The sequence below is a fragment of the Pan paniscus genome, chromosome 2 (genome assembly GCF_029289425.2).
Source record: "Pan paniscus chromosome 2, NHGRI_mPanPan1-v2.0_pri, whole genome shotgun sequence".
In the NCBI taxonomy this organism is placed as follows: domain Eukaryota; kingdom Metazoa; phylum Chordata; class Mammalia; order Primates; family Hominidae; genus Pan; species Pan paniscus.
Window position 1 is genome coordinate 194,439,398 of NC_085926.1, and position 22,319 is coordinate 194,461,716.

The following is a 22,319-nucleotide window of genomic DNA, read 5'->3' on the forward strand; positions in this document are numbered from 1 at the left end:
AGCCGCTGGCGCGCCGCGGAGAGGCCGGGCGAGTCGGGCGGTTTCGGCGCCCGCGCTGAGCCGCGGGGGAGGGGCGGAGGACGCCCCTGCAGCCGGCGCGTCTGCCCTCAGTGAGGCGGGGCGCGCGGCGGACGCCCCCGGGCAGGGGCGGGAGTGGTGGAGGCGCCGGCGGTTGGCACCGAAAGGGGCGGTGAGCGAGCCGCTCCGGTCTCCGGGCGAGGCTTGGCCTTCCGAGCAGAGACGGCGGGAAGCGGCGGCGGCAGCGGCGGCCCTAGGGCCGGCTGGTGAGGCGATGGCGGCGCCGGCCCCGGGGGCTGGGGCAGCCTCGGGCGGCGCTGGCTGTAGCGGCGGCGGCGCGGGCGCGGGCGCGGGCTCGGGCTCTGGGGCCGCGGGGGCCGGGGGCCGGCTGCCCAGCCGGGTGCTGGAGTTGGTGTTCTCTTACCTGGAGCTGTCGGAGCTGCGGAGCTGCGCCCTGGTGTGCAAGCACTGGTACCGCTGCCTGCACGGCGATGAGAACAGCGAGGTGTGGCGGAGCCTGTGCGCCCGCAGCCTGGCAGAAGAGGCTCTGCGCACGGACATCCTCTGCAACCTGCCCAGCTACAAGGCCAAGGTGAGAGAGCCCCGGGCCACACCGCTGCCCCCAGTCCCGCTCCCCGGCGTCGTTCGCGGTGTTTCTCATCCGAGCTTCTGAGTCAGAAGCTTCGCCTCACCAGCCCGCCTTTCCACGGCTCCGGTCAATATCTTCCTCACCTCCCCCCAAGATAAAGATTCTCTTTTCTTTGGCTCGAAGTTCTGCTCCTTAACCCATCCCACTTCCGTGATCCACTTTTCAAACAACTAGGTAGTTTGCATCACTCATTCAACTTTTGACAGTTTTCCCCGTTAAAGACAGACCACCACTCTTGTACCTTTTAATGCCCTCTTCCTAATTTTCTCCCTGGCCTCCAAATAGACTTCATTATATTAAATAATCCCGGCTACCTTAACATGGGCTTAGTTTCTAAGTTTCTAAGTTTCTAGTTTGCTTTCACTCCACGTTTATCTCATCTTTTCCAAGCTCTGATTTTTAACCATTTTTTTTTCATTATTTTCCCCCAAGTTCTCTTTAGTTCCCTCCACTATATTGGAGGCTTACAAGTGAGTGTAGTTCTAGTCATCCTGCTCACTTACAAGATACAGGCTTTTATAGAACGTCCACGGGCACCACCTAACATACTGCTTTGTCCTACTGTTATTGGCTGTTTCCTTGCTAACTTTTTAATAGTTCCACATTGATGGTGTCTCTCTTTTTCTATTTGTCATCTAACGTGCTGATTACAGTTTCGCTGCATCCTTCCTGCATATTCCGCCCGCCTTCATACACAAAATAAAAATGTCAAGGAACACGTTGTGGTAGGGCTGAAAGGACTCTCAGGCGGTATAAACAAAGGGTCTTGGCCTTGAGTTGAGTTGAATGGTTAACAGCTATTCAGTATAGCAGTCAACCAAGATCATATATAAGAAGAGAAGATAAAGTTTGATTGCAATGTATTAAACATAATAAATGCATTAGTAACTAAAATGATAACATCATCCCCTTTTTCTTTTTTGAGACGGAGTGCAATGGCGTGATCTCGGCTCACCGCAACCTCCGCCTTCCAGGTTCAAGCGATTGTCTTGCCTCAGCCTCCCGAGTAGCTGGGATTACAGGCATGCGCCACCATGCCCGGCTAATTTTGTATTTTTAGTAGAGTTGGGGTTTCTTCATGTTGGTTAGGCTGGCCTCGAACTCCCGACCTCAGGTGATCCGCCCTCCTCGGCCTCCCAGAGTGCTGGGATTAGAGGCGTGAGCCACCGCGCGATAACAGCCCTTTTTAATGCTAGCTCGCCAACAGGGGTCGGAGTAAGAAGTAAAAATTTTTTTTTCATGTGAAGCATGTAAAATTTATACTTATGTAGTAAAACCGGTTTTAGTTATAGAAGATAGGGAGCATTGCCATTAAATATGTAAACGATCAAGTTGTTTCTTTTTTCTTTTTCTTTTTCTTTTTGAGACGGAGTCTCGCTCTGTCACCCAGGCTGGAGTGCAGTGGCGCAATCTCAGCTCACTGCAACCTCCGCCTCCCGGGTTCACGCCATTCTCCTGCCTCAGCCTCCTGAGTAGCTGGGATTACAGGCGCCCGCCACCACGCCCGGCTAATTTTTTGTACTTTCAGTAGAGACAGGGTTTCACCGTGTTAACCAGCATGGTCTCAATCTCCTGACCTCGTGATCCGTCGCCTTGGCCCCCCAAAGTGCTGGGATTACAGGCGTGAGCTCATGCGCCCGGCCTCAATTTGTTTTTCTATTAAGCGAAATAACAGTAATTTACTAGGACTATTTGTGCGTGGTGGCTATTCAGTGGATACTGGTTGTAATTTATATAGGTGAGTACAGACGATTGGAATTTTGTCCTACTTTGATAAATGTATCGGTTTCATAAATTTTATTTAGTTTTTATTTTTCCGTAAAGTTTATTGTTTTTACTTATTTTAAACTAGGAGTTTTTGTTGTTTTTGAGACAACAAAACAACAAAACTCTGTCGCCCAGGCTGCAGTGCAGTGGCACAATCATAGCTCACTGCATCCTCGACCTCCTGAGCTCAAGGGATCCTCCTTAGCTTAGCCTCCCGAGTAGCTGGAACTGCAGTCATGTGCCACCACACTGGCTAATTTTTTATTTTTTAGAGACACGGGGTCTCACCTTGTTGCCTAAGCTGGTCTCAAACTCCTGGGCTCAAGCGATCTTCCCGCCTCAGCCTCCCAAAGTGCTGGGGTTACAGGCATTAGCCACTGCACCCAGCCTAAATTAGGAGTTGTTGTTTTGATAATTGACTTGTAATAGAAATGTTCACATGATTCAAGATTCATATTATAATATATAATAGATAATGTGTTCGTGTGAGTCAAGCTTCAATAGAAGCAAAATGATATCAAGCAAAATGTTTTCCTTTCATCCTTGTCGCTCAGCTACCCGGTTCCTCTCCATGTATGCAACCTGTCTTACTTTTTCTTTTGTATCCTTCCAGAGATATTTTAGGTTTCTGAGGTTTTTAATACTTTGCTTTTCTGCTATGTGCATTATAGATGTTGTAGACTTGTACCAATCACTGTTCATTCACACATTGTAGGACTTCCCTTGAATATTTTGAGGATAAAAGATTAATTCAGAAGGAGTCAAATAGTCTAGTAGGAAAGTCTTTCAATCTAGTAGAGGAGAGAAAAATGTATAGAAAGAACTGTTAAGTGTGGTAGAAATTGCTCCTTACTGTTACAGACATCAAAAAGTATACTAGAAGTTCAGTGAAAGGAGGAATTTACAAACTGAGTGGAGGATTGGAGGAGATTTGAGGTTGAGCTTATATTTGAGCTGAATTTTAAAGATGAGGAGGAGTTTAGTATTTTAGGAAGAGGAAGTACTCTGAGCAGAAGCAGGACAAGAGGAGAGTAAAGGGTTTGTACAACATCTATTTTTATTTAAAAAAATGAGTGCCAGGCACTATGCTCATTTGCAGATGCAATGGCAAATAAAACAAACACAGACTCTTAATGGATGTCTTGCCTTATGGAGCTTACAGTCTAGTAGGGGAAATGGATATTAATCAAATAATCACACAGATGTAAAACCGCATCTGGTAAGTAGTATGAAGGAAAAATACCTAGTGCTCTGATTGTCAGTAGTGGAGGATTTAACCTGGTGGAGAGGTAGGGAAGGCTTTCTCAGATCCATGTACTGAGACCTGAAGGATGATAAGTAGGCCAAGGGGAGAGAGAACAGCCTTCCAGGAGGGAACCTTATGAGTGTGAGGGATGGAAAATATGTCAATGTGGCTGGAGCACAGAGAGCAAAGGTGATGCTGGTTTGAGATAAGATGGAAGAAGTGGACTGGGCCCAAAGCGTAGGGAAGCCATTTTGAGTTGTAAGCAAGAAGGATTTGAGGTGTGGGGATTGGTGATATGATTATTTTGCATTTTAAGATATTATTTCTGACTTTAGTGTGGAGAACTAAATTGTTGGTTGGAAGGGGACCTTAGAAATATGGTAGATCAATTAGGAAATAGGTAGTGGAGGAGATAGAAATGGGCAGATTTAGTAAGTAAAATCTATAGAATTGGCAATAGATTTGAAATAGGGATGAGGAAGAGGGAAGTGGTAAGGATGACTCCTAGTATTTGGCTCACATAATGTAGAGATCATTCGATCTAGATTTTTTTTTTGAGATGAGGTCTTGCTCTGTTGCCCTGGCTGGAGTGCAGTGGAATGATCATAGCTCACTGCAGCCTTGAACTCCTGGGCTCAAGCGATCCTCCCGCTTCAGCCTTCTGTGTGGCTGGGACTACAGGCATGTGCCACCATGCCCAGCTAATTTTTATTATTATTTTTTTTTTGTAGAGATGTCTCATTATGTTGCCCAGGCTGGTGGGCTAGGTTTCGAAGAAATGGCAGTGAGTTCAGTTTTGGGAGAGCAGCATTTACAGTATTTTTGAGACAGAGATCTCCAATAGGCAGCTGTTGGAGGTTGGAGCTTAGAGGAGAGATCTGCGCTAAACATATAAAATAATATAGTTAGATTGAGTGAAAGGAAGTAGTGGGAAATATTATGAAGCTATATTATGGGACTAGGTATATCATGGAGGGCTTTGAAATAGAGCCTTCAGTCTATAGTTTGGGTTTTGTACTACAGTTGTAAACCATAGAAGTTTGAATAGCAGAGTGACAAAGGCTCTACTTCAAAAAGACTAGGCCATAGATGAGTTGGAGAGGGCAGCGGTTAGTGCCTATACCAGAGATACTTAAGACCGGAACAGGTACGTCGAGGAGAGAAGGGGATGGCTGGAGAGCTGTCGTAGAAAACAATATACATAGGTAGACAGCTGACTGGGTGAATGGGATGAGGAAGATGGAGGTGTCAAATGGATTTTCCCAGGAGCCTGGACAACAGAGCATGATAGGAAAAGGTTTAGGGATAGCATAGAACAGGAAAGTGGAGTTTATTAATCTGTTTAGTTGTTTTTTTTTTAAGTTCATGTTTTACATATCACCCCGTAGCATTAATTATTTCAGTCATACTTGGCATCTGATGAGAATTCTCTAAAGTTCAGACTTAGATTTTAAGCTAGGTCTTCATGCTGCTTTTGCCATAACAAAATTCAGGTTGTGCATGGGACTGTGAGGCTATGGGTTGTTTTTAATTTATTAATTTGGTCTTTATTTTCCTTTTTTTTTTTTTTTTTTTTTTGAGACAGAGTCTTGCTCTGTTGCCCAGGCTGGAGCGCAGTGGCACAATTTCAGCTCACTGCAACCTCTGCCTCCTGGATTTAATTGATTCTCCTGCCTCAGCCTCCCAAGTAGCTTGGATTACAGGAGCCTGCCACTACGTCCAGCTAATTTTTGTATTTTTAGTAGAGACAGGCTTTCACCATGTTGACCAGAACGGTCTCGATCTCTTGACCTCGTGATCCGCCTGCCTCGGCCTCCTGAAGTGCTGGGATTATAGGTGTGAGCCACCATGCCCGGCCTATTTTCCCATTTCATATGAAGTTTCCAGTATCTGTTTCTAAAAAATAAAGACACTTAATGTAATCACAATATGGTTATCACATCTAAATATAAATGTACATTAATTCCTTAATATCAAAAATGCAGTGTTCAAATTGCCAGTTGTCTCATAAATGTTAAATGTTGCATTTTAAACTTATATTTTATATAATCAAGATCTATATAAGGGTCCCATGGCAAAGGTTGATATGTCTCTTAAGGCTATTTTAGTCTACATATTCACTCACCATCTCCCCAACCTCCCATCTTATTTGTTGAGGAAACAAGGTTGTTTACTCTCAGCTCGATTTTGCGGATTTCATTATCATCGTGTTGCTTGACATGTTCTTCTGTCCTCTATTTCCTACTGAGGTGTGATCAATTTAGATTAGATTAGATTTTTTTTGCAAGTTATTTTGTACTAGACTCAGTGGTTAAAGGTGTGTTAGAAAATAAGAGCCGCTAAATTGTTACGTGGCACAGAAAGTGGTGGGCAAGCACCCGGCAGAGAGAGACATCAAGGGAATTGGGTGGCCCTGGTTAAGAATAGCTTAATAGAGGTGATCTTAGAGAATGTGTGGGAGAAGAAAGCACATATAATACTTTCAGCAAGAAGAACATCATCAAGGTAGAAAGGGAAATAGGAAGAATCAGATTTGGAGGGCTGTGAAAGCCAGGCAGAAGAATTTGCAGTTGGTAATGGTACTAAGTATGGAACTACCAGAGGTTATAGAACTGGGATGAGATGTAGTAAAGGTGCTGTTTTAGAAAGACAGGTCTGGAAATAATTCAGATAGAGAGTTGAGGACTGAGTTTGGAGAATTTGGTTGGGGCAGAGGAAGGGTGGTCACCAAAAAAGGAAATGATACAGGATCAGTCCAGGGAAATAGGAAGATGTCATAGAAGTTTGAGGAAGAGAGGGCCGGGCGTGGTGGCTCACGCCTGTAATCCCAGCACTTGCGGAGGCCAAGGCAGGTGGATCACCTGAGGTCAGGAGTTTGAGACCAGCCTGGCCAACATGGTGAAACCCTGTCTCTATTCAAAATTCAAAAATTAGCCGGGTGTGGTGGTGCTCGTCTGTAATCCCAGCTACTTGGGGGAGGCTGAGACAGGAGAATCGCTTGAACCCAGGAGGCAGAGGTTGCAGTGAGCTGAGATTGAGCCACTGCACTCCAGCTTGGGTGACAGAGTGAGACTCTGTCTCAAAAAAAAAAAAAAAAGAAAAGGAAGTTTAAGGAAGAGGTTGTCAATAGTGTCAATGTGAAATTGGAATTTATAAGAATTGGGGAGTAGGCATAGGGAAATATTAATTAAATATTTTATAGTGAATTATTGATATTATTCTCTTGAGTTATTCAGACAGTATTTGCTATTTTGGGGACACGTTCCTTCCCCATTTAATCTTCTTTTCCTTTCTTTTCTTTGTTTTTTTTTTTTTTTGAGACAGGGTCTCGCTTTGTCACCCAGGCTGGAGTGCAGTGGTGTGATTTTGGCTCACTGCATCCTCTGCCTCCTGGGCTCAAGCATTCCTTCTGCCTCAGCCTTCCAAGTAGCTGGGATTACAAGCGTGCACTGCCACGCCCAGCTAATTTTTTGTATTTTTACTAGAGTTGGGGTTTCGCCATGTTGCCCAGGCTAGTCTTGAACTCCGAGTTCAGGCGATTTGCCCACCTTGCCTTCCCAAAGTGCTGGGATTGCAGGGGTGAGCCACCGCGCCCGGCCCCTTCATTGAATCTTATGTTTTGGTCTTATAAGTGCCTTAAAGTATTTTATAATACGAGCAGATAGGAAAAACATTGGGAATGCCTCAGTTTTATTGTGAATGCATGGGATACTGGAAACAAATAGTTCTCTGTTTTTAAATCTGCGTTCTGCAGCTCACTGAAACAGTAGAGTGCCAGCGAATGGTAAACGAACAGGTGGTGAGGGGACTGGATCCTTGATCTCTCTTTGGACCTCTTGCACTAACTCGCGGTTGAAATCCCTGAGAAGGACTAGGTGACCTTTAAGGGTCTTCCTAAATGCTGACATTCTGTGCCTCTGGAGTTGATTTCTCAGGTTAGCTGAAGCATAGGTCCCAGCCTTCCACTGCTTTGGGTAGTTTGACTAAAGTAGAGAAGGGATTTTTTAAAAACATACTAGCCAGGCAGGCGTAGTGACTCGAACCTGTAACCCCAGCTACTCGGAAGACTGAGATGGGAGTATCACTTGAGCCAAGGAGTTCAAGGCTGCAGTGCGCTATGATTGTGCCACTGCACTCCAGTCTGGGTGACAGAGTGTGACGTTGTCTAAAAAAAATTTAAAATACACAAACTAAAAGTTTAAAATTGTTTATGAGAAATTGTTGTTGTTTGTATAGAAGAGCTATTTTCATACCCTCTTTATTTTGGAAGTGTAAACCTTTGTATTTACTGAAGAGTCAACTAACTTGTCTTATTGATAGCTTCTCTTCATAAATTCTAGTAGTTGAACCTAGATGCTATCTAGGGGATTATTTGATTTGGTAAAATGAGATTGGTGGTTTTTTTATTGTATAAGTCATATCCAGCAAGTAGGCTGAGGATCTAAGGTAGTTTGTGTTTACTAAAATTTTTCATAAACTTTAGAGCTGCTAGGATTAAAGTTTCTGTTTTATGTAAAATATAATTCTTTTTGATGACAGCATTGCCCATATGAAAACTGTACATCTCAACTTTTTGGTATAAAAATATCAAATATAAACAAAAGTAGAGAAAATAGTTTGGTGAACTTCCTTATACCCATCACCAAGCTTTGCCAATGATTAATTTATGGCCAGTCTAGTTTCATGTTTCTATTGCACACTCTCCCACTCCATCTCTGGATATTTCAAAGCAATTCCCAGATACCATTATTTTATCCATAAACGTTTCAGTATTATCTGTAAGATATAAGGATTTTTTTTTTTTTGTATCTTTTGATGTTTTAAGAAGTCTGTTTGAGGAAATACTACAATTTAAAATTTTGGTCAGTGATGAAACGGTTGGCAGTTATTTTTAATGTTATTTATTCTGTTAGTATTCCATCCTGAAACTTCAGCCATTATTTGGAAATACTTGTGTTATTTTAAAATATATAACTTCGTTATTTAAAAACATACAGCGTGAAGTTTGGGTAATTTTTAATATTTAAGAAAAATAAAATTGTTATTTATTTGGTCTGTTTTTCATCTTTTTAGATACGTGCTTTTCAACATGCCTTCAGCACTAATGACTGCTCCAGGAATGTCTACATTAAGAAGAATGGCTTTACTTTACATCGAAACCCCATTGCTCAGAGCACTGATGGTGCAAGGACCAAGATTGGTTTCAGTGAGGGCCGCCATGCATGGGAAGTGTGGTGGGAGGGCCCTCTGGGCACTGTGGCAGTGATTGGAATTGCCACGAAACGGGCCCCCATGCAGTGCCAAGGTTATGTGGCATTGCTGGGCAGTGATGACCAGAGCTGGGGCTGGAATCTGGTGGACAATAATCTACTACATAATGGAGAAGTCAATGGCAGTTTTCCACAGTGCAACAACGCACCAAAATATCAGGTGAGAAACTGGAGTTTTTCTCAAGTATGGGCCTTTGTCAAATCACGCCTTAATTTGTTTTAAATTTACAAATTTTTATATAGCAGTTTTGTTTGTCTTTTTGGTAATTTTTATTTTTATTATTTTTTTATTTTTTCAGATACCCAGACTTCAAGGAGTTTTTTTTTTTTTTTAATGTTAGGGGGTTATAGTTAATTTTGTTGGGTGTTATATTTTGATTTTGGCTATGCAGAAAAATATTCTTTTTTTTTTTTTTTTTTTTTTTTAGACAGAATCTCACTCTGTTGCCCAGGCTAGAGTGCAGTGGCACCAACTCGGCTCACTGCAACCTGCACCTCCCAGGTTCAAGCAGTTCTCTGCCTCAGCCTCAGTAGTTGGGATTACAGGCGCGCACCACCATGCCTGGCTAATTTTTGTATTTTTAGTAGAGACAGGGTTTCACCATCTTGGCCAGGCTGGTCTTGGACTCCTAACCTCGTGATTCACCTGCCTCGGCCTCCCAAAGTGCTGGGATTACAGGCGTGAGCCACCATGCCCAGCCTCAAGGAGATTTTTTGACCATTTTTAAATAAATGTATAAATGATCTATCTCAATATTTGTTTCCTAATACAACTTTAAGCAGCCTATTTTTGCTCCAGTTCAGGGGTTGGCAAACCTTTTTGTAAGGGCCACATAGTAAATCTTTAAGGCTTTGCAGTCCATATGGTCTCTGTCACAACTTTTTTTTTTTAATGTTATTTTCAAGGTAAGGATCTATCACGAGTTTCAACTCTATTTATAGTACAAAAGCAGTCATCGATAATACGTAAATGAACGAACATGGCTGTATTCCATAGACCTTATTTATGGGCTGCAGGACAGATTTGGTCCAGGGGCTGTAGTTTGCCAGTTCATGCTCTATATCAAGCTTGTCCAACCCACAGCCTGCATGCAGCCCAAGATGGCTTTGATTGCGACCCAATGCAAATTCATAAACTTTCTTAAAACATTATGAGATTTTTTTGCAATTTTTTTTTTTAAAGCTGATTAGCTATCTTTAGTGTTAGTGTATTTTATGTGTGGCCCAAAACAATTCTTCCAGTGTGGCCCAGGGAAGCCAAAGGATTGAATACCCCTGCTCTAGATGGTCATCTTTCCTGTATCACGGCACATCCAAATCTTTTTCTAGGCTCCTTACCCCAGTAAATACAGCTCTGTGCATGCACATGTTTGTGGATTCAAAGCCCCTGGAGGCATCAGTGAGTTCTGCAGAGACAGGCAAATTCAGGCAAACTGCTGTATTTTTTATTCTTTTCATCTTAGGCTTAAGGCATACTCATTTGACTCAAGTTAAAATTATAGTTCCTATTTGTAAAAGCCGTATTTATTACTACAGACTTAACAGGGTGTAATATACAATAATCTGATAAGAAATTGGAAGTCTTTAAAGAACTATAGATTGCATATTTCAGAGCCACCTGTGGCGTGAAAGTTCCAGCCTCAGTAATGACCTCAAGTCAGGCATACTAAAGCAGAAGAACCAAAAATACATCCCATTTTCTGAGGTATAAAAGCTGCAAGGATTTTTTTCATGGAATGTTTCCTCACTATCCTTTTAGGCTCTGCGGATACTATAAGGAGAAGGGTGTGTAGACTTTATCACTAAAAACGAAGTCCTGTCGCCACCCTTGTAATGATTTTGTAAGTGAAAGTCCTTAAGTCTGTTTTTCAGAGAACATGCTCTATGGTTTTAGTCCTTTTAAATTTATTGAGATTTGTTTTATTCTAATATGTGGTCTGTCTGGATGAGTGTCCCATGTGTGCTTGAAAAAATGTATATTCTTTTGCTGAATGGAATATTCTGTAAATGAGAATTAGGCGAAGTCGATTGATAATGTTCAAGTCTTACATAGTGTTACTGATTTTTTTCTACCCTTCTGTTATTTACTGAGAGGAGTATTGAAATCTCCATCTATCCTTGCTAATTTGTCTTTCTTCTTTTAGTTCTCTCAGTGTTTGCTTCATGTATTTTGGAGCTCTGTTACTACTGGTGCATATACATTTCTAATTGTTATATCTCCCTGCCTGATTTATTCTTTTATTATGAAATGACTTCCTTTGACTCTAGTAATCCTCTGTCAATCTGTCTTTGTATTTAAAGTGGAGCTGCTACACAGCACATAGTTGGATCTTGATTTTTGTCTAACCCAGTCTCTGTCTCTGACTTTTTTTTTTTTGAGACGGAGTTTCACTCTTGTTGCCCAGGCTGGAAGTGCAATGGCGCAATCTCGGCTCACCGCAACCTCCACCTCCCAGGTTCAAGTGATTCTCCTGCCTCAGCCTCCCTAGTAGCTGGGATTAGAGGCATGCGCCTCTAAACCACGCCCAGCTAATTTAATTTTATATTTTTTTAGTAGAGAAGGGGTTTCTTTTTTTTTTTTTCTCTTTTTGAGACAGAGTTTCACTCTTGTTGCCCATGCTGGAGTGCAATGGCATGATCTCAGCTCACCGCAACCTCTGCCTCCCGGGTCCCGGTTCAAGCAGTTCTCCTACCTCAGCCTCTTGGGTAGCTGGGATTACAGGCATGCGCCACCACACCCAGCTAATTTTTGTATTTTTAGTAGAGACGGGGTTTCACCACGTTGGCCAGGCTGGTCTCGAACTCCTGACCTCGTGATCCGCCTGCCTCAGCCTCCCAAAGTGCTCGGATTACAGGCATGAGCCACCATGCCTGGCGAGACGGGGTTTCTCCATGTTGGTCAGGCTGGTCTCGAACTCCCAACCTCAAGTGATCCACCTGCCTTGGCCTCCCAATTGCTGGGATTACAGGTGTGAGCCACTGCACCCAGCTTCGGTCTCTGACTTTTAAGTGTTTAGTTCATTTACCTTTAATGTAAGTGTTGGACTGCTTGATGTTGTCCTTATCTCTGCCTCTAAAACTATGTTCTTGTTTTTTCCCCCAACCTTGTTTCTCTCTAATCTTTGCATTAGATAATTTCTTTTCCTTTTTTTTTTTTTTTTTTTTTTTGAGATAGGGTCTCGCTCTGACACCTCGGCTGGAGTGGTGCAGTGGTGCAGTGGCGTGATGATCTTGGCTCACTGAAACCTCTGCCTCCCAGGCTAAAGTGATCGTCCCACCTCAGCCTCCAGAGTAGCTGGGACTACAGGTGCTCCCCACCAATGCCTGGCTAATATTTGTATTTTTTGTAGAGACAGGGTTTTGCCATTTTGCCCAGGCTGGTTTCGAACTCCTGAGCTCAAGCAGCTGCCTGCCTCAGTCTCCCAAAGTGCTGGGATTATAGGCATGAACCACTGGGCTTGACCTAAATTAGATAATTTCTGTTCTGTCTTCAAGGTTATAAATTTTTTTCTTTTGCCATCTCACCTCTGCTATTGAACTGGGCTAGTAAATTTTGCTTATTGTACACTTCAGCTTTAGAATTTTCTTTTTTTTCTTTTTCCTTTTTTTTTTTTTTTTTTTTGAAACAGAGTCTCACTCTGTCGCCAGGCTGGAGTGCAGTGGCACGATCTGGGCTCACTGCAGCCACCGACTCCCGGGTTCAAGTGATTCTTCTGCCTCAGCCTCCTGAGTAGCTGGGACTACAGGTGTGTGCCACCATGCCCAGCTAATTTTTGTATTTTTAGTAGAGATGAGGTTTCACCATGTTGGCCAGGATGGTCTCGATCTCTTGACCTCATGATCCGCCCGCCTCGGCCTCCCAAAGTGAAAGTACTGGGATTACAGGCGTGAGCCACCACACTGGGCCTGGTTCTTTTTTAGAGTAAATTTCCTTTTCGAGATTCCTTATTTATTTACTTATACTATATTTTTAAAAAAATCTTTGGACATATTTATAACAGCTGCTTTGAAGTCTTTACCAAATCCAACACTTAGGCCCACTTGTGTTCAGTGAATCAATAGGGTTCAGCTTCTATTGATTGCTTTTTTCCCCTAAATATGAATCACACTTTCCTGTTTCTTTTCATATCTAGTAATTTTTTTAACTGAAACCTAGATGTGTAGATAATATGTAGTAGTAACTCCTGAATGTTTTGTTTCTAGAAACTGCTTTATTCTCTGAAAAGTATAGGTTTTCTTGTTTTAGTAGGCAGTTAACTTGCCTATACTCAAACTATAAACTCTGTCTCATGTGATGTGTGGCAGCTAATGTCTGCTCAGTTTTTTCAGCTTTGCTGCTTTTTTAATCCTGGAGGTTTACCCTGTGCCTTTGTAATATAGTGGTCACTCGGGGATTTGGGCAGTTAATTCTCAGATTTTGGGGTTCATCCTTTCTGTGGTTCTGTTGCTTCTGGAGTTCCTCCTCTGAGTTTCCAGTTGCTCTGCCATCTCCCCACGTTTTACCCCTGGCACCTAAAGATGGTAAGACTTCGCTTTCTCCACCCTGGGCTTTGTGCGTGCTGTGTGCTCAAAGGTGAAGCAGATTTGCAGATTTCACCAGGAGTAATCGTTACTTAGTTTCAACTTCTGTAAAATAGGGATAGTTCCTAGGATTAGTGTGAGGATTAAATGGGATAATACAAATACGACACAACACAAATACCCAACAAAATTAGCTTTTCATTTCTACTTGGTTAATATTTGGTTGGTAGGAGTGGTGGTGATGATGATTTGGAGGTTCTTAGAGCCATAAAATGAGGTGTGCGTTAATCTGTGAGGTGGGCAAAGGGAGGAAAAAAGCAGATGTTGGCAGTTCCTGTTAACAGGAAATACAGTGAAGGAAAGTAAATGACAATAGTAGGGGTTATAATCAGGTAGAATTAAATTTTGATTGCAAACATTAGGACTTTCTGTTTCCAATTTTGTAGATGCAACATCCTTTTATAAAGGCAAACTAAAAAGATGAAACATCCTTTTTTTTTTTTGCTTACTTTTCCAAATGGGAAAAAACTGGATATATTCTGCTTCCAGTTTCGTTTAGTAATCAGTGCTGCTGTTTTTTATAACAAACAGGTGTTTCAGAGTTGTGAACCACAAATTGTTTAATAAGCCTATTCTATATTCTACATTAGAATTTGTAGCCAGATTGGATTATTCATGATTCCACATTACATGTGGAACTGCTTTGTAAACTTTAAAAGCTGTGTGTCTTACTATGGTGATTTTTAAAATTGTGGTGAAACATACATATTTATTATTTTAACCATTTGTAAGTATACAATTCAGTGGCATTAAATACATTCACACACCTCTCTCTATACCCAAAACTTTTTCCTCACCCCAACGTAATCTCTATTATGTTCATTCCCTATTTCCTTCACTCCCCACCCCTGGTAAACTCTATTCTACAACTATATGTATTTGAGTATTCTAGATACTTTATATAGGTGGAATCATACCATTTAGCCTTTTGTGTCTGGCTCATTTCACTTAGCATAATATTTTCAGGGTCTATCTATGTTGTAGCATGTATCAAAATTTCATTTCTGTTTATGGCTGAATAATATTCCATTGTACGGCCGGGCGCGGTGGCTCATGCCTGTAATCCCAGCACTTTGGGAGTCTGAGGCAGGCGGATCACGAGGTCAGGAGATGGAGACCATCCTGGCTAACACGGTGAAACCCGTCTCTACTAAAAATACAAAAAAGTAGCCGGGCGTGGTGGCGGGCGCCTGTAGTCCCAGCTACTGGGGAGGCTGAGGCAGGAGAATGGCGTGAACCCGGGAGGCGGAGCTTGCAGTGAGCTGAGATTGCACCACTGCACTCCAGCCTGGGCGACAGAGCGAGACTCCGTCTCAAAAAAAAAAAAAAGTTCCATTGTATGTATAGTATAGTAATTTGAGAAGCTGATTTAGATTGCTCTTTTTGGTAAAATATGCCAAGTTATAGATTTTAGTGTTAACCTTAAGAAAAACCTTTAAACAAAGAGTAAATAAAGTCAATCTAGGTAGTGTTCAGGTGGAACATTTAAATTGTAAGTAATTAAGTGTAGATTCCATGTGAGTCTTAAAAACAAAACTATCAAAGTAAGCATTTGTGATGTGTTACCTAGGCTGGAGTGCAGTGGGCAGTGGTGCGATACCAGCTTTGCGCCACCACACCCAGCTAATTTTTGTATTTTTAATAGAGATGGGTTTTCACCATGTTGCCCAGGCTGGTCTTGAACTCCTGGCCTCAAGCAATCCGCCCGCCTCAGCCTCCCAAAGTGCTGGGATTTACAGGCATGAGCCACCATGCCCGGCCAGATGTATGTCCTTTTTTTATAGATGTTTCTTCCTGACTAGAAAGCTTCCCTTCTGATTTTTCTAGATAGCTTTCAGGATAATATTCTTAATATTTTCAACTTCTTGATTTGTGTCTTGTTTCTTCTAGCTACACCCTTGGCAGATTTTCTTCTAATCTTTTGATATCTGTTTGCAGATAGGAGAAAGAATTCGAGTCATCTTGGACATGGAAGATAAGACTTTAGCTTTTGAACGTGGATATGAGTTCCTGGGGGTTGCTTTTAGAGGACTTCCAAAGGTCTGCTTATACCCAGCAGTTTCTGCTGTATATGGCAACACAGAAGTGACTTTGGTTTACCTTGGAAAACCTTTGGACGGATGACAGTGGCTTTCTTGTGATGACAGACAGAATGGAGGAGAGATCTGCTTATGGGAAGTAGAACCATGAAGTGACTGTCACACGTGCATGTCCAAGAAACATCCTGAAAACACATGAAGTCGTAAACTGGAGAAGCAGCTCTACAGCAGAGATTATCTTCGTGTTTCCTCTTTCTACTGGGCCAGAAAAATCCTCAGGGTTGCAGTTGGTTGAGTGGGCAGTTGACATATGCATGTTGCACCCGATGTTGTCTCTAAGTTAGCAATGTGTTATTTCCAGCTTTAAAGGTGAGATTGTAGAGATGCTGTCAAAGGGATAAGACAAGGAAATAGCAAGTTTTTAAGTAGTGTGTTTGTGAAGACTGATCCCATTTTACAACTGCCTGTTCTTTCTCCAGTCCCTTTTTTTCCAGCCAGCTTGACTATTAGAAAAGTATGAAACTGGTTGGGTTTTATTTAATATTTTTAATATATTGAGAAGCATGGTCTGCCTGGACTGCACTTCTCTAAAAGTGAGATATAAAATTGTGCAGCTATTTTAAAAGTTGTATATAATATGTGTGTAAAAAACTGTAAAAAAGAAAGGACAAACAGGTTGCTTTGTTCTAGTTCTAATTTCTTAAAAACCACTACATGGTTACAAAATTGGAATAACATTTGGGGACAACTGGGTTAACTACAAAGAAGAGGATTTTAAGAGGAGATGTGTTGTATTGACTCATTTTGTATTATTTTTGGCTTACAGTTCCCATAGCTGTTAGAGTCTGGTTTGTTTTTGTTTTTACTCTCAAAATCATAGTAAAGATCTCTCAGTCTCCTGGCTAAAGATTGAAGGAAGGCAAATCTATTTCTAATTATACATATATCAGTAAGGATGATCTCAACATAATAGTAATGTGTATCTTTTGGTATCCAGTTTTATTTTTGGCCTTCTAAGAAAGTGTCTCATAACACAGAACATTGCCATTTGCTCTTGTAGGCCTCAAATATGAAAGCTATTAGTCATAGAGCCTAGGAAAAAAGAATTGATTAATGGTCCTTTTATTTTGTAACCTTATAAATGCTGTAGATATTATCAAAAAATTTTTAATTTCATATTGTTTACATCATGCAACTAATCTAAGCCTCAAACTCGTTATTGGGGCTATAAAGAAAACGTTTACTTACCCAGCTGAAACAGGTTAAGAATATTCTTAATCTCATTATAGATAATTGCCCCCATGGGACTTGAAATACAACACCTTGTGCTGAAAACTTCAGGTTGGCAATATTTGAAGGTTTCGTTGTAGAAGAGTTTAACATTAACTCCTATTTTGACTTACAAATCTTGTTTCTCATCACTAAAATGCTTTTGAATTAATAATCCAACCCACATGAGCTGAGAGTTTTTCTTTTGTTAGAAAAGAAACAGACATCTTTCTGTATGAAAGTATAAATTGTATGGTTTTAGATACATAAGAATTGACAAAGGCGAGCGAAATCTTTGTACTTCTGAGTTCTTGCTGTATGTATGTTTTGTTTTAAATCTGATTAGGGACACCCAGCAGCTGGCCGGCATTCTTGGATTGCTCCTTGGGAGTTAAGATTGTCAATACTCCTGTGAAGCAAGGGATTTCAGCCATAGAACAAAGATTTATTGTTGCCACCTGAAAAGTTTACAAGTATTTATTGTGTATTTGATACATTGCTTGAAAAGATGAAATCTGTTAAAGATTCTTTTCGATGTCCAGGTTAAGAAGAAACCTCCTTGTATTGAGTGAAATTATATGTTAAATGTATTAGAGAATGTAGGTGGTATAGAAATTGATTTTTCTTGGTGTAGAACAACTCAGTTCGGCAAAGTTTAAAATTTGATTAAACAAGAGAAGTGGTTCAGGCTGAAGATGGACTTGTTAGGAAGTGATCAAGTCCTTTAAGTACTTGTTTCTTTTTCAGGTTGTGATGTGGCCATTCCGAATTTTGTTGAGAGTTTGGTTTATAATTGTCTCTTTTGTCTTGGTAGTAAACATTCATTTGCAACAGTTTTGAAGGTGCTGAGTGGAAAACCGAAACACATGGTTATTGCGTATTGGACCTAGAATGAAATAATTGCCTCAATATTTAACAACAAGCCATTCTTATCTCAAAGATTTAAATTCCCGAATATCCCATTTGCAAATCATATGCAATTGAAGTGAACAGCATGAGCATCTGGGTAATGAAGGGCCTTCATTTACGTAAATTTGTCACTAAAACCCAGTAGTAGCTCTACAAAATCTTAAACTGCTGCAGTGCTCAAGGAGATGGAATATCTTTGTCATTGGTGCTGAGGAGAGCATTTCGGTAGAAGACAGTTGCGCCTGAAGATTGAGTGTAAATCATTCAAACCAGTGGTTCTCAGTGTTGGCTGTATACACTTTGTAGTCACTTTGGAATGTTGGAAGACACATCGATGCTTGGGTTCCGTATGCCAAGATTCTGATGTTGGTCTGGAATGTGAGCTGGTCATAAGGATTTTTAAAAACTTTCTGGTCATTTCAATATGCTGCCAAGGTTGAGAACCACTGTTGTAAAATTCACCTTGAGTTTTCTCATCTGCAAAATAGAAAAAAAAAAAAAAATCCTTGCTCCCTCCCTTCACTACCTCACAAGGATATTGAGGGTAAAGGAGAAAATAATGGGAAAGTGCTTGTGCCGTGGATGAAAAGTGCTATTAAAAGTCAAAGGAGTGTTCTGTTTCAATTCATAGTATGATCAGGGAAAGTGTAACTGACTATACTTTGTTGACTTGGGAAACCTGGAGCACTTTCTTTGGTTGGTTAACGAAGCATGCAGATGTGGAAGCAGACGTTACTATTATCCCTGCTATGGTCTTCTGTCATACTGAGACAGGCTGTTTTAATTACCTGGTTTTACATAGGAAAGAAGAAATATTAAGGCTTAAAGTTTGTAATGATCAATGGCTCATAATTCATTAAATCTTTTCATACAAGGAATTTGTGGTTAATGTCATTTCATAGTTGCCATTATTTTCTCATTATTTGACTTGAATGTTAAGCCATTTATTTCATCTCCCTCATTCACATAAAGTGTAGATATGGATTCAATAAGACACCTAAAGAAAGTAAGATTTACCCAGTTAATATTTGAAATCATTGTTCAGTGATTAGGCATTTTCTGCCTTTTAGAATTATTTGACTGGAGAAAGAGTTTCAAAAATAGCAGAGCCCTAAACCATAAAGAAACTACTTCTGTATAATGAACTTTTGTTTGTTTTTGGAGACAGGGTTTCATTCTACTGCCTAGGCAGGTCTTGAACTCCTGGGCTCAAGCAGTCTTCCTGCCTCAGCCTCCCAAGTAGCTGGGATTACAGGTGTATGCCACTATACCCAGCTTTAACTTTTAAATCCCCAAACTATGTAGATTGTCATATTAATATTAATTTTTTTGTTGTTATTTTGAAGACGTGAGTAATTTGAAGAGATAGAAACTTAGGGAGTGGTGTGTGTGTTTCTTTTTTGGAGACAGAGTCACGCAGGCTGGAGTGCACGATCTTGACTCACTGCAACCTTTGCCACCCAGGTTCAAGCGATTCTCGTGCCTCAGCCTCCCGAGTAGCATGTGCCACCACACCTGGCTAATTTTTTTCTTTTTTCTTTTAGACGGAGTCTTGCTCTGTTGCCCAGGCTGGAGTGTGATGGTGTGATCTCAGCTCACTGCAACCTTTGCCTCCCGGGTTCAAGTGATTCTCCTGCCTCAGTCTCCCGAGTAGCTGGGATTACAGGCACCTGCCACCATGCCTGGCTAATTTTTGTATTTTTAATAGAGACGGGGTTTCACCATGTTGGCCAGGCTGGTCTCGAACTCCTGACCTTGTGATCCACCCACCTCAGCCTCCCAAAGTGCTGGGATTACAGGCGTGAGCCACTGTGCCCGGCCCTAATCTTTGTATTTTTAGTAGAGGGGGTTTATGCCATGTTGGCCAGGTTGGTCTTGAACTCCTGGCCACCACCCCCCACCTCGCCTCCCAAAGTGCTGGGGTTACAGGTGCGAGCCACCGTGCCGGGCCAGAAATTTAAGGAGTTTTAAAGGTTAGCATTGAAAAGATTACTTTCCAGAAATCGAGACCACCACAGTTCCACAATTGGGACTGTGGTAGATAATCAGGACCACTTGGAAGCCTTTATTAGGAACAGCCCACACCCAGCCCAAATGCTGTCCTCAAAAACATTCCTCAGTTTCTCTAGCTGAATGTAATCTCTCCTTGAAATTTCCCTAGTTTTATATATCTATAGTTGACTCATGCTGTATTTATTTATACTTTGTTTAAAATTATTTATTGATTATTTATTGGTGTCATATCGCCCCTAAACTGGGACAGGATCTCTAACGGACTCATCTTTGTGCTACAACATGTAAGCCCAATAGGCAGGTGCTCACATATTTGCTGAAGGAACAGAGAAAGAACTGCGGAGAAAGACAAAAGCTCCTCTGAAGTTTTAGACTATAGAAGCAAAAATTATAGTAGCAAAAGATGAATGAGAAATTCTGTTCTAGTCCCAGTGAAGCAGGAAGGAAAGGGTTGCAAACTTGAGGTTGGTAAGGAAGAAATAATTACTGTGAATGCATTTAGCCACTCCCCTCTACTCAAAAATACTGGTAAACTGATTTTTATATTTGTTTAGAATTTAAATTAGAATTCTGTATCTTTATTTTTTGGAATTCTGTTGTTTTGCCTTAGTTTCTTAATAAAAAGTTAAACATTAACCACCTGTGATTGCTTACATTTAAAGACATTTTTTACACATTGGTTAGAAAGAAAAATTGGGGTGCCTTAATAGCCAGAGGTGGTGATGGAATTTACCTATAAATTCCATGGCTTTAATAATAGAATCCACATTCCCCATGTTTAGAATGGAAAGTGGACAGAGAACAGTAATTCACTAGGGTCTTATTTCCCAATTGCCTCTACTGCCCCCCACCCCACCCTCCTGCTGACATTTGATAATGCAGTTGTTTGCCAAGAATTATGAGAGACGGGCCTGCTATTCCTGAACTGGCTGAATACACGGCTCCTGTGATCCAAAAGCTTAAAAGAGAATCAGTTGATGATGTTGCTAAAGAAGTTGCCTGATATGTTAAAGTTCAAAGCATTTTAATTTTTTTTTTTTTTTTTTGAGACAAAGTCTTGCTCTGTCACCCAGGCTGGAGAGCAGTTGATGTGCTCTCGGCTCACTGCAACCCCCGCCTCAGGTGATCCGTGTGCCTCGGCCTCCCAAAGTGCTGGGATTACAGGCATGAGCCACCGTGCCCAGCCCAAAGCATTTAAATTTTGTAAAAGAAAAATAGGTGTAAATGTTCTGTATTTGCTTTGTTTAGTGGAAAGAGACGCCAGAGACAGCTTTACCAGTCTGTTGTCCTGATTTCTTTTTTGGATCCTCCCCCGAACTGTTTGCTTCTTATTTAATGTGTTCACTAAAATACTGTTGAGAGCAATGTGTTCTCTAGTCTCAGAATAATAGTTTGCTGAAAGAAGTAGCCCTTTAAGATTTAAGATTGTTATTCAGCTTTTGTATGTAGGATTTCATGATGAGTGGCTCAAGAAGTAGGAATCATTTGGGGAGTTTCCTTAGGTCACCCTGTTGATAGTGTTTAATTTCTGTTTAAGGCAGGAAAACATTAAGAAAAGATTAGAGAAGTCAAGTCCTGTCTATGATACGATATGATACTTGTACACCATGTTATATTTCTGCCCCCTTTCCTGTATAAATAAAATGGGGATAAAATCAAGTCATGGTTTTGAGGTCATAGCTCCCTTAAGAAAGTCTCCCTGAAATAATGTATTAAAATTCTAGCGTCTCAAGTTAGATTCATTAGAGGCATATTGTAGTGGGAACAGACCAGATATCTTTGTTTATTTTAATACAGCTAACTTGTTCATATTCCCAACCCTTGTTTAAAGAGCATATGATTGATCTGTGCCCCCTTGTTGGTCATCTTCACCTTGGAAGGAAAGGAGGCTTAAGGTTGGAATGAGAGTTGTTGATGACATCTCTAACCCCTCAGTAGGCCAAAGAGTGATGTAGTTCATGATCAAATTGCCCAGAACAGCACGGACAGATGGCTACTTGCTAAAAGACATGTTGGTAGCAGAGACACTGCTCTGAGCAGAGACTGGTGGCAAAGCCCAGCGCAATCCACCCTTCTGAGCACAGCCTACAGGAACTTCAGTGCCGATGGAGTCACGGAGCTAACAGTGACTCCGTAGGCCACTCTAGGTTTTACATGGCCATAGTTGAGCTTCTGAAATTTTGAAGGATCTCCCTGCCCACCCAGCTACTAGTCATCCACTTGGTAATGTAGAAAGAATGAAAAAGGCAGGAAAGATAATTCATCAAATTATTTTCTAACATCCGTTATATACCAGGCTTTTACCAGGTACTAGAGATGGAAAGATGAGAAGGAAAAAACGAAGTTGCTGACAAGCTTCTGTGAAAGCAAATGTGGAAACAGACTACTGTGAAACTGAGGTAACTGCTTTAACGAAATTACAGGTGAGGTCCAGGGTGGCATAGGAGAGGGGATAGTTAACCTGGGGCGATGTTTAAGCTGAGCTTAGAAGATAGTAGGTGGGAGCTAATGAGGATAAATCCACTGTTCCAGGCAAGTGGGATAGGACGTGCTATGAT

General features: G+C 41.3%; 1 protein-coding gene across 1 annotated transcript; it reads left to right on the plus strand.

Moving 5' to 3' along the window:
• The first annotated feature begins 292 nt into the window (after nucleotides 1-292).
• On the plus strand, nucleotides 293-20,397 carry FBXO45 (F-box protein 45). Its single transcript, XM_034957976.2, has 3 exons — nucleotides 293-610; nucleotides 8,754-9,110; nucleotides 15,470-20,397. The coding sequence occupies exons 1-3, from the start codon at nucleotides 293-295 to the stop codon at nucleotides 15,653-15,655; spliced, it is 861 nt and encodes a 286-aa protein (XP_034813867.2). The 3' UTR covers nucleotides 15,656-20,397.
• The last annotated feature ends 1,922 nt before the right edge of the window (nucleotides 20,398-22,319 follow it).

Bases quoted from the DNA above. Each gene is read 5' to 3' on its own strand.
- FBXO45 (XM_034957976.2), top strand. From the start codon at position 293: ATGGCGGCGCCGGCCCCGGGGGCTGGGGCAGCCTCGGGCGGCGCTGGC. The intron at 611-8,753 runs GTGAGAGAGCCC...TCATCTTTTTAG, and splicing joins TGCCCAGCTACAAGGCCAAG to ATACGTGCTTTTCAACATGC. The intron at 9,111-15,469 runs GTGAGAAACTGG...ATCTGTTTGCAG, and splicing joins ACAACGCACCAAAATATCAG to ATAGGAGAAAGAATTCGAGT.